Genomic DNA, 12,534 nt, shown 5'->3' with positions numbered 1-12,534 from the left:
TTTCAAAGTGCTGTGACAGCTTATTGTCGCTGTAACTAAGAATAACTGGACAAAATATTTAATTAATGTACTACCTTAGCTGCAACAGCTAGAAAATCTGCAAGCTACTTCTTGGTAGTTGGTTATGCCAAGCATCATTCTAGCACTGCTTCCATGCTCCTGTAACCTTCACTATATTGTCTAGTGCATGAGTACATGCTATATTTTCCTTTTACAGGGCTCTTATGGCTCTTCTTTGCCTAAAAGGAGCATACTGTAATTTCCTTAAGCACTGCGCACTGCAAAAAAACAAACACAAAAACATACAGAAACCACTCTTAAAGAGGCATATAATTACAGTCACCTGTCATATTTTCAAGTAACTTTTTTAAGATGTTTTAGTTTGACCTGTTCTTAAAGTTTGCTCTGCTGACCACCATACACTCTTTGCCCCCATGAGTCTTTTTCCGTCTATTAATCTTTGCCACTGGTTAAGAGTCTTGCTTAAGGGCACCTTGACAGTAGTTGCTTAGGGAGAGGAGAGATATTTCTTGCCAATCCTGGATCCTAACCAGTCACATTGCAGTTACAAACCCACTTTGTGTAACAAGTAAGGTATTGTTGCAACTTCAAAAAGTGTACATACTTGCAGTAGCTGAGCAGGCAGTAGGCCAGCAGCTTGGGCTCTTTCCAGTTGGTGGCAGCCATGTTGTCTTTGCGATGTCTCTCCTGGAAGGCCTCGCTGACCCAGACTCGCCTGAGCTGGCTGACCAAGGAGTGCTGCCCTGCCAGCCAGCCCTCATCATTCTTCACTATGATGCTGATGATCTGAGAACACACAATAAACAGAGAAAAACTGCTGAGTTTTATGTTTTAACGCTTTGCTGTATTCAAATTAGAATGCAGAGCCTGTGTAACCAAAAAGGGGGGTGTTCAATAATAAAACATTTATTTGACCTACGTAGACAGAGATATAATGAAATGGTATATACCTTGATGGCCTGAAACTGCAGGTCCAGTCTGGCTGTGGTGGTGGAGGGAGATCCGGGACGGACAGTTGCTGCAGTGCCAGCAGGGACCAGAAGGGGGACGAAGCGATTGGGATTAGAGGCCAACACGTCTCTGAGAGGCTTGGCATCTTTGTGTTTCAGGAAACTCTGTGTATGAACAAAAAGACATACCACACGGCAACCATTAGAGAAAATGACACGAGGTGGTAGGGCGTGCTTTTCAGTGATGGTGCTGCATATTAAAAAAAAATGAACAATCAAATGACAGAATACTGACAATTTGTACTGGTGTTACCACTGCAACACTTTATATCCTACTGTGGTCTATTACTAAGGCAGCAAAAACATAAAATGCAGTTTTAAAAGAAAAAAGGCATTTCTTCCTTAGAGCTCCCCATGTCTGACCATGAACATGCGGCTCCACTGGGGGTCGTTCAGCGTGGCCTCCATCATGAACAGCTCCACCGTCTGAGATGGGTGACGTGTCAGGAACTTGATCAAAGGCTCCCTGAACGGACTGCCGGCCTGATGTAGGAGGGAAGAGCAGAGGAGAAATGAGATGGCAGAGAAAAACAGTGAGAAGAGGAGCAGAAAGATAGGACTCATCACTTGAAAGCAAACCCTGATCAAGATTCTATCACTTCCTTGTGAAGCTCCAAGTGGAACAGCAGAGTTTAACATCCCATACATACTAGATTAGATTAGATTAAACTGGATCAGGAGGCGCATCCCAGGTCAGGAAAATTAATGTCAAAGGATTATCAAAGGATTTAGTATAAATTCATAACGTATGGCCTACGCCACCTATAAAATTCGAAGGAGATAGACCCTTTTCAAGTTAGTACACCCTTTTATGCATAACTGGCCATTTTCAGTCTCACCCTCAATTTCCAATCTGTTTCCATCACACCAGTCAATTCTAAGCGATTTCTCAACAACTGCCTCTCTATGAAAGGATTCATTCACTGTTAACTATTTTTCTGTGATTTTTCCATAAATTTGAACTTACTTTTTTAGAGTTGCTACTGAAAAGGTCTTTAACATGAATCATGTTGTAAAAGTCTGTGTGTGTTTCAAATACTATGCATGCATTCTTCTGGAACAATTAAATACTAGACATATGACTAGATACGTTTTTTTTTAAATTATTATTATTATTATTATTATTATTATTATTTTGTGCTCAAGCAGAAAAGACCAATTTGCAAATATATTTACTAAAAAATAATCCACATAGGTAAAATAAGTTATTTTCAGCTCTCTTCAAACAAATTGATGCATAAACCCACAACAAAACTCCTCAAGTACCAACACAAGGGCCCGGCCTCCATTCTTATTTACCATTGCCAGTCAACTGCAGCCGCCTGTTTACATGTGTTACTGTGTAGACTAAAATAAGAGTGAAAGCTGTCAGGCTTTGGATTTAATGAAAATTGAATACAGGCATGTCTAATGGCAGCATGAGTGTCAATATGTTTTGAGGCATGCTTTGGGCGGTTTTGGGTTTGATTTTTTGAGTGTCCACTTTGTTCCGAATTGACTGGTGTAATTGATTCCACCCAGCAAGCTTCCCTTAAATCCTACGAGCCAGTTTCCAGAGTGGAATTTGTCTCTTACCTCTATGAGCATAGCCCGCTCCGTCTTCATGACCACCTCCAGCAGAGGTTTGACCAGAGTCTGCGGTGCTGCTGGGATCAGGTGGAAAAGGTTGATGATGGCAGAACATATCTTCATTTCCTAGAGAGAGACAGAGAAAGAGAGAGGAGGGAGATGAAAGTCTGGGAAAGATGATGGTACCGCACATGGATATAATTTCTGACAGACAGTCTGGATGGACAGCCACTGTGGAAAGACGACGATGGATCTTAGTCGTATCAGACGAGTGAAGATGCAATCAGAGCTGCATTAAGTTTCTCGAAGAGTAGTATCACACTGGAATGAGTTCTTGGATTACAGACGAACGGGGCACAGACAAAAACAGTAGTATGCATGACAGTTTTCTTAAACCCAGTATTACCGATATCTTGGAGGTGCAAAACGACAGTGGGAGTAGGGGAAAGAATCGGACAGTCAAAATGTGAGTTTAGAGCAAGGCTGAGACGACAGCAACGTTTCTGAGACGTCCACACACACACACACACACACACAGACACAGAAATACAGGGCAAGTCCACCATCACCACCACTACCACAACATTGGTTGAATTCACCAGCACGACATCAGTTCGACTAAGTTTCAATCACTGACAGGGAGTCACCGACAGAGGGCGCAACACCGGGCCACATCTCACCTCAACGCCCTCCAACGCAGGCTGTGCCGGAACGGGAGACAATGATCAGAGAGTCAGCAGAGCACTGTGTGTGTGTGTCTGTGTGTGTGTGTTGTTGTTGTGTGTTCTATATGGAAGGTGAGCAGATGAGACAGGGTGATAACAGTGAAATGAATGGGCAGACAGCCACGACCTTTAAGGGTGACCTCTGGAACAACTTTTCTCTACACTGGGTGAGTAACAGGGTGGTGGGGCATATCAGAGGGTTCGTCGAGGAACACAAAATCCATGGCATTTGGAGGAAAAACACTCTTTCTGACAATGTCATGACATATATCAGGTCATTCACTGAAAGCTCCTCAGTGCTACAGAAAGAAACTGACATTCTGTTTCCATAAAAACCTTGTCGGGAAAAAAAAGCTGAATTAAAATAGACCATCCTCCTGTTTTCTTCTTCCAGACTCATTTTTCTTTTGTTGATGCCCCATCAACCACCTCGTCTTTTCCCTAAACTTTCTTCTGTCTCTCCATATGTCCCTCTATCCTCCCCGGCGCTGCCTCATCTCGCCCCCTCCAGTTTTTGTCTTTATCGAGCTGGCCTAGTTGACCCTGTGACCCTGGCCTCATTGTCACTGCCAGCCTTGCTGTCAAAGACACAAAGACTGGGAGTGAAAGCAGGGGGAGACAGTGGGCCAATTTGCATATAATTACGCTCACCATTTTGAGATGGACAACGATGAAGTAAAAAAAAAAGAGAGGGAAGGGAAAAAAGGGTGCTATTTCTGTGAGGGAGACAACGGCTTCCCCCCTCCCTTTTTCTTTCTCACCTTTTCTTTGCTTTTACAAGGTTATCTGTCGGGGAGATAATGAGGAGACGCAGCGCTGGGCCCACCACCGCCTGCCTGGCGCCTAATTAATCATTGATTGTAATATGGCCACTCACGATTCATCTGGGAAGCGGCCACACTGAGGAGGTGTTGACCGTGTGAGAGTGTGGCTTTGTGTGTCTAAGGGGCAATATCTCTGGCCCTTCAGTTTGCACTGCTTGGTTGGAGCAGGACAGATCAACAAAACATTAAAAAAAGGTACTGGTAGACAGCTGTATTGACCTGTTCCTACAGGCCATGTCTGCTTCTGTATTGCATTCACTCAGACTCTCAGCTGAGGTATCGAACTGAGGTTGATGAAAGTAACAAGACACCTCGACATGGCATGAGTGATGAAAGCTTCACATTCATATCAAATTTCACAGAGCTTAAAGGTGTCTGTGTGTGTGTGTGTCTGATGAGTCTATACTCACACTTCCATCGCTGCGCTGGCCTCCCTTGTGGGTTATTACAACCACCTCCATCCACTTCCTCAGGTGTTGCTGAGACAGAGACAAGATTCAGACAGTGAGGGTGTAGTAAGCAGGAGTGGTGAGCCGATCCGAATGAATTATTTTCTCAGCTTTAGATAACTGCACTCGCATGGACATTTGATGAAAAATCAAGCTTAAAATATGTTCACTTTTTAGAGAATGTACTCAGTATTTTTCTAGTTAATTATGCATTATTTCCTCCATCCACTATTTCACAGAATCTACAGATTATCCATTGTGCCCGCCGACATACCTGCAATCCACACATCACTAGTGAGCAGCGTTGGGAGTACAGACTTACCTATAATTATTAACTATCTGAGTAACAAAGTGGTGTAACAAGTTATTGTTTGACATGGAGTAATATTATTACAGCTGCTGTTGTAATACACAATGCTTACAATGACTGACAGACAAGCATTTCAAAAAGCTTCAGTTAATGAGAAAAAACAATGTGTTGGTGCTTGTGACTGTGAGGATTAGAAACTGGTGCATTTATTTTTAAGGTAAGCAAGAGATTCTTTTTTTGTAAATTATTCGAGCAGCTCTGCCTGTTCATTATGTTCCCGAAGCTACGACTGCAAAACATTTTGGCTGACATGATGGGCAGTGTCTAATTCATTCAGTTGTTTTAAAAAGCCAGCTCCAAAAATATATATTTATTATTTTTATTTATTTTTAAATCATTACATGGACTTGTACTTTAAGCAGGGTAAAATATTGTCTGTTATGACTTTCAATAACCTGCCACTTGTAGGACTTGGACAGCATAACTCACAATTAGTGAGAGTAATAAAGTGACATAACAAGTCCATAGGTATATAAAGTAATACTGCAATGCAATCACACCACTTTTAATGAGGAGTAATAGGTAATATCCCCAACACTGGTTGAGAGAGGGTGTAACTACATATCTCTGTGCGAATGAACATCACAGTTACAAGTTTGATTCCCATGACTGCCATGACAACATCCATGATAAAAATGCACGGTGCTGCTTGACACTGCGGACAACCTCCACCCAGCGAATAACTAACGCGGTGAGATAAGACAAGAGGAAGACTGAGAGCGATATGCTGCTCACCATCATCTGGTCACAGAACTTGTCGTTGAAGGAGTTGGGGAAGAGGCGTGTGACGGAGGTCAGGCGGTTCACCACGTTGAGCGTCAGGCTGCGGTAGTCGCCCAGCATCATCAACAGGGGGCGCATGTGGGTGTGGATCTGGTCCACCTCAATGGTAGCACCCTCCAGGAACTAAAACACAGTAAGTGGACACAAATTACAACATTAAGGCTATTAATTAAAATTGTTACAACTACTTAATATTAACAGAGTTTCTAAATTTGGGCTACAACAGAAATTTTAATTAGCCATCTAAATGTAGGGTGTGATTAAATTGTTAAGTTTTAATTACACACAGAAAATAAGGTTCCCTACAGCTTATCTTATCATAATTCAAAATGCAGGTCTATTTTGCTCAGATGCTGTCTTACTTTACAAATACTAACAAAGAAATGTCCAAATAGTCCATCTTCTTTCTAATGTTCCTACATTAAATTTCAGTGCTCATAACAGAATGGCAATGGTAAAACTGGAATCTCCTCACTGCCTGCTACAGATTACTACACACATCTGAACTTCTCAAAGGTTTCATAAGATTTTGATATATTGTGTCATAAGGACAGAGATATACAACCTACTTAATTTGTCAATGATTAATTGTCTAGATTATGTTATTAAAAGGTAAAATTGCACTTTCATGGCTTTATGAGACCAATCCCAAAATGCTAGGTCAAGTTCAGGTATATAAAACAGACTCACTCAGCATTTAAAAATTAGAACTATGCAGAAGTGTATGTTTTTACCAACGCCTAAAGCTGAATATCTCTAATTCCCCTTCCACAAATCATCTTCCTTCTGCATTAGACCTGGCCTTGACGGGCATCGCAGCCCTGTGAACAGCTCACTACCCCTTGTGTCTCCATTAAGGAACTAAGGCCACTCAAATGAGGGCATGGCCAGTCGTAAACAAGCACACATGCCAACACCAAACGATGGCGACACACACCCACACTCTCACACAGACAGGAGGGGATGATGCATGGCAGCCACATTCATTTTCCTCTCAGCGCTGAGAACAAACACTCCATCCTGTATCGATCGGCCCGTGGCAACGCTCATTAGTGCTAGCAGGGCAGAGATGAAAGGATGGGGAGAGCAGAGAATGGCTAGGCAGGCGGAAAAAAAAATGGGAGAATAGGGAAAAGGAGTGACGGTGGTAAAGAAAGAAAATGAAGGACAGAGAAATGGAAGGAAAAAAGGGACAAAGAGGTTGGGGTGAGTGGAAAGAAGAGGCAAAGACGGTGCAGATAGTTTGACAAATAGAAGGGGTGCTGGTTCGGGGAGGGTGTGATAAAGCGGAAGGGGATGGCATGAGGGAGAGATTAACAAAAGACTTCTGCGTTGGCAAATGAGGAGAAGGATGGAGAGAAAACACTGAGCAAATAAGCGGAGAAAGAGAGAGGAAAAAGAAAACAAGGCTCTCTGGCATTGTCCAACAGCAAACATGCAAACAAAAATGTAAAAGCAGGTGAGGGATGATTACTGTTTAAAGACCCATGCTGGTGACTTTCAATTTAGTTTGCACTGCTGGCAAATCACCTCAGAGGTCCATCAATTCAAAACAAACATCTTGTCCCTCATTTTCATAAAAATACTATTTTATGCAGTTACATTTTTCCTTCATCTGGTGCCTGTCTTGACAATTGGATATGCTTTCCATTCACAACAGAGACTTGATTGATATGTTGATGACCTATTGCTGGAGGTAATCATGCATGTAAACTGTCAACGCTGGTGGATGTGTTGGACAGACGCTGGCGGATGAGGCGCTAACATATGAAAGCTAAGATAGCTTGTGAAGAAAAAAACGACTGATTCTTGCAGATAGATGTTTATTTGATTGAAGGCATCATCTGTCAGTTTAGCAATTCAGAGTGTTGAGTAAAATTCACAACACAGCCTCCTTGGAAAAGTGCTCTGCATGGGAATGATAAATTTAAACAGAGCAGCCCAGTAATTGCCAAAGAAAGAGCGATGCTCACTTTAAGTTTCCTTGCTGGCTTTGTGCAAGGAAACACCCTGATATTCAATGCAATGGCTGTTTGCCATGTTGGATTTCTGATTTTGGCAGCAATTTAAAGATTTACCTTCTCAGCAGTTGCTATTTAGTTTGCAACCAAAGGAGACCACTTATACTGAAAATGAAGACAATATATTTGAGAGACTATTAAAGGTGGGGGAAAAAAATGCAATTAATGACCCTTGCGGAATATCACCCAATTCTAAGCCAATATCAAAACCATAAAGTGTAAGCCAAGGTTTTGGCCATGTGTTATTTTAAAATATCAGTCAAGATCAGCCTCATAACCATGCAGAAAGCTGGAAAATTAGGTTTTCAATGGAATGGACCGGCAAGAGAAGAAGAATGGCCTTAATACAGGAGGAGTGGGGAAAAGAAAACCTTGAGGGAGAACCAGAAGCAACACAATAAAGGAAGGAAAATGCAGCACTGACCTTCCTCATGCAGGCCTCCCCTGCTTCCTGCAGTTCACTGTTGGTGGAGTTGAGAGCTTTGAAAAGGGCAGCAATGATCTTCTCTCTGGACTGGGGCAGGTAGTTACAGGCTGCCAGGGCATCTAACCAGGAGACAGAATACCATTTAACACTTTGTTTCTGACAATTTGGAGAGATGGAATGTCAAAAATCTACAAAACAAAAAGAGCAAAAGCGGTCAAATGGTAGAAATACCTAAATGTTAGTAATTTCTACTATGAGAATAGTTTTATGATTGTTAAATGGCAACATGAGCTGTCATGTTTGTGTTCCCAATATATTGGATTGAACATCATTTGGTTTGCTAAACGTTTTAGGCATGTAGCGGACATTTGGATCCAGAACACCTTACAGTGAGAACAAAAGAAAAGTAGGCATCAATTCATAGAATGCCATATAGAAGAGACCAATTTCAGCAACCAAATTCAGCCAACTCACTGAGGGCAGCGATGCGAAGGGGAACCAGGGAGGGAAGGCTCTTGTAACAGGGCAGCTTCATCAGAGCAGCATCCTCTGCCTCACACAGATTCAGCAACTGGTGAGAACACAGGTCAACAATCAGTGTAGTACAAGAGTTGTTTTAAGACATTTATCTGAAGTAGTCCACTGCACATAATGGGAAACACACATTTGTCTCAAAATAGAAGGCACTGCAAAACTGCTCGTTTAAAGGAATCATTTGATCCTATTTTAGGTGACACACTGCTTGATGCCTCATGTTTCTCCTCCCTCGCTGTTTTTAGCATTTGCTCAAATGCACCAAATCTAAACTGAATCTAAATGCAAGATGCCGGTGTGCCACAACACGTAACATTGTATAGTATTGTCATCTTAATGCAAATAAAACATCTTGAAAATATGAAAAACAATAACCATTTAAAAACAGGACAGCATGACAATAAGACAAGAAAAAAAATAGCAATGCCTTCCAGTGTTAGATTGTGACTGTGCCGGTGATGGTGCCACAGTTACAGAAGATAGGTTTAATGGAAAATAAATAGGTAATTCTCTGAAATGTTCTAGACAGGAGCATATTCGACAATGGCACTGTGACTGCAATTACAGTTGTTTTTGGAGGGGTGGGCTGATCAACAAAGCCAAAAAAATTGCCATCCCATTCACATTCTGCAGGGGCAATTTGCTGGATATGGGCACCCACCTCCCAAGACAAAGTGCTCCACAATGACAAAACAGTAAAATAATTTGATAGCAAAGAACAAGTGACAGGTTTGCCGACCTCTGTGAAGAAGACCTTGTGCTCCATGACGTTGAGGTCCATGGTGAAGAGGCGGGGCTGCAGGGTGGTGCAGAAGGTGTTGCCCTCCATCAGACCAATCTGGGCATTAGCTGGCTGGTGACGCAGCAAGTGCTTCTTAGGGGGAACCATATCCTGCAAAACCTGGAAAAAGAAGGAACATGACAACGGTGGCCTTATATGCTGACACTGCATCTACACTTCAAGCATTCAGCCAATTCTCTTAACAAGGGAACTTTACAATGACTGCAACAGCAGAACAAGCTTCTGTTCCTAGATCAACAATATTATAAGGAACCAACAGTAGTAACTTCTCTAATAAGGTCTGGGAGCAATGCTTTGGTGATTAAAGGCCAGCTCTGGCACATGTTTCTTCATGCCATCATTTACCACAGAAGATAACTAGTCACCTCACAATAAAAATGTTACAACTTTGGAATTAGGATTTCCTCTAACAAACACTACTCATACCATCAGTATGCTGAGTGTGCTTTTCTTATCTCAGTATCTGGTGTGTAGGCCTGAGTTTCACAATTATCTTGCTTGACACTGTGATCATTATTATTAATCAGGATTCATAATCTGAATTTCAAGACACAGACATTGGGAAAATTCAATTACGTGACACGAAATCACCAAATTGTCCTCAGCATGCTAGTGTTTACCAGCCCAGCTGGTCTGATCGCTTTAAACCAAATGATATCAAAGGAACAAGGAACTTAAGTAGTTTTCATTTTATGTACCTATCAAATTTAAAATGTTCATTGACAAAGCCACTGAAAGGTTGCCACACTTCTGGAAACTCATCTAACTGGCCTTAAAAGACATATCTTATGGTTTATCAAGTTTTAGCAAAGTTAAAAAAAATCCATGACCCAGTTGGAGAGAGAGGGTGGGGCAGTGGATTTCCATCATTTTAGTATGAGTCACCTGGCCAACAGAGATGTAAAAGCAATCATATGAGATTAGCCGTTGGAAAAGTTATGTCCTCCAGGGTGAGCCCAAAAATAGCATTAAGTGGGTTTGGACGAATTATTTCACTACATACCATATATTATAATAAACATCAAAAACTGGAAAGAATGGGAATGAGAGGGTCAAACTGTGTGTAACCTAAATGATTCCTGAACTGAGCCCAGATCCTGAGTGAACCTCTTAATGCTGGATTAGTGACCTTAGAAAGATCACCCAAAGGGAGTGGAGAAAACACAAGTGCTGTAAAAGCGACAGGATGACAAGAATTTTGTTCCAGCATTGCCCATAAAGGACCTCACTATCAATAAAGGAATAGCGCCAAAAAGCCATTTTGTAGAAGTCAGCTTTATATTTCTGCCACAGTGAGGTGCTGAAGCATCAGTCATGTCTCAAACAAAGATTAACTTCCTTGTTTTTACGAATAAAGTTTTTCTGGTACAAGTGAAATGTTAAATGACTCTCTCTCAGCGACATTAATGGACAACTCATCCACAACAACATCAACAGCCTGATTTGTGACTTCATTAGCTTGGCATGGGGGTCCCTCCTTATACATAAAAATTCAGTCGACTGCTGCTTGAAATCACGATAAACAGCTACAGACAACTTCACAGTCCTCAGCCCCACCTCTTTGTGCGGCTCCATGATTACAGTGACACTCTTGCCGGTGACCTGGGCAAGGACCTGCAGAGAGTGCATGGCTTGCTTCCTGACGGTGGAGTTGGGCGAGGTCACCTCTCGGACCAGGTCATGCGTGACCATGTGGAAGGATTTGTCCTGGGCTGCGAGCAGCTCCTCAGTCTTTTCCTCATCTTTCAGAGGGGTGGCGCAGCGCACAAGAAGCTGCTCCAAGGTTGTCTTTGCCATAGCTACAGCTCCATTGGACACCTACGTGAAAATCAGACAGAAAGTTAAGAGTTGTGGCATAGTGATGGTGCAACAAGAGAAGCAAGGCACTAGTTGTTTCACTGCATCTGCTGCAACAGTTTGTACAAGCCCAATGGAGAACAAAGAAAAAAAAATAAATCAAGAAGTGAGAACGTAGAGCTTCAGTAACAACTGAATCAGCTGAAGGGGATATTTGTCAGTTCTACTCTCCTGAATGATACAAACCACACAAATCTTTCCTCACCTCTCCTGTGAGGTCCATCATGACAAAGAGCAGGGCCTTCAGGAAGGTCAGTTGATTCTGCAGCACCCAGATCAGCGGCAGTCTCTCCATCAGGAACTTGATGGACACCACGCCGCCCAGTTTGGCGTACCAGGCCTGCTCATAGCAGCACGCACACAGACGCTCCACAATGTAAGAGAACAATGGCAGCTGACACGCCTGGAGGTAGAGAGGAGAGGTTAGGATGATTAATCGATTCCTAAAAAAATCTAAAGCAAACACAGAAGAATAGACTACAACAAAGACAAGCTTTGAATTTGGCATAAAAGTGTAATGTTTTACAGAGCAACAACAAAAAAAGGCAATTTCAGGGTTTTATTACATTAAATGTCCATTTTGAGAGAATAATCACTGCCTTATGCTCATTGTTAACTGACTATTATGTAAGCATGGGGCTCAATAAATATAGACAGATAATAACTTCAATATGTCCATTCAAGCAATCATTTTGTCAGAGTAGCTGTCCTGTTTTTTAGATGATCGATCAATCACTTTACAATGCAGCTGTTCTGTTTAATACCAAGAAATCAAAGGGCTGACAGTGACAGCTTTCTTAAATGGTTTTAATGGCGAGTACAGACCACCACAATTACATATAAACTGATGAGAGATGAGATGAGGATAAAGTTTTACTACTTCGTCATATAACTGAACCCCGCCACACCAGTTACATACCCGCTCCTTGGAGCCCAGGATGATGCTGGCTACATCAAAGATGACAGCCAGAGCCACTTCTCCAATCTTGCACAGCTCCTTCTCCTCGTAGGCCATACAGATAGCGATGGCATCAATCAGAACCAGAGGATCCATGCCCTTCGAGCCGTTCTCCTCACTGTGGAACATGGCTGTGCTGGGCTGGCTGCCCAGCTGGTAGCAAGGCAGCAGGAATGGACCTGAG

At 42.3% G+C, this 12,534-nt stretch overlaps 1 protein-coding gene across 2 annotated transcripts in view; it reads right to left on the bottom strand.

Annotated features, from left to right (window-relative positions):
• The window catches only part of trrap (transformation/transcription domain-associated protein), a 100,432-nt gene that overhangs the window by 67,566 nt on the left and 20,332 nt on the right, over positions 1-12,534 (bottom strand). For both annotated transcript variants that reach the window (XM_030077163.1, XM_030077164.1), the window contains exons 24-35: positions 12,312-12,529; positions 11,598-11,795; positions 11,093-11,353; positions 9,473-9,634; positions 8,674-8,770; positions 8,197-8,318; positions 5,704-5,874; positions 4,560-4,628; positions 2,607-2,726; positions 1,395-1,514; positions 972-1,136; positions 626-807 (exon numbers count right to left, since the gene is read on the bottom strand). In XM_030077163.1, the coding sequence (XP_029933023.1) occupies positions 626-807; positions 972-1,136; positions 1,395-1,514; positions 2,607-2,726; positions 4,560-4,628; positions 5,704-5,874; positions 8,197-8,318; positions 8,674-8,770; positions 9,473-9,634; positions 11,093-11,353; positions 11,598-11,795; positions 12,312-12,529 (1,885 nt within the window). The remainder of the gene's footprint in view (positions 1-625; positions 808-971; positions 1,137-1,394; positions 1,515-2,606; positions 2,727-4,559; positions 4,629-5,703; positions 5,875-8,196; positions 8,319-8,673; positions 8,771-9,472; positions 9,635-11,092; positions 11,354-11,597; positions 11,796-12,311; positions 12,530-12,534) is intronic.

This window comes from Myripristis murdjan, chromosome 19 (assembly GCF_902150065.1).
Source record: "Myripristis murdjan chromosome 19, fMyrMur1.1, whole genome shotgun sequence".
In the NCBI taxonomy this organism is placed as follows: domain Eukaryota; kingdom Metazoa; phylum Chordata; class Actinopteri; order Holocentriformes; family Holocentridae; genus Myripristis; species Myripristis murdjan.
This window is presented reverse-complemented; position numbering and strand designations above follow the sequence as displayed.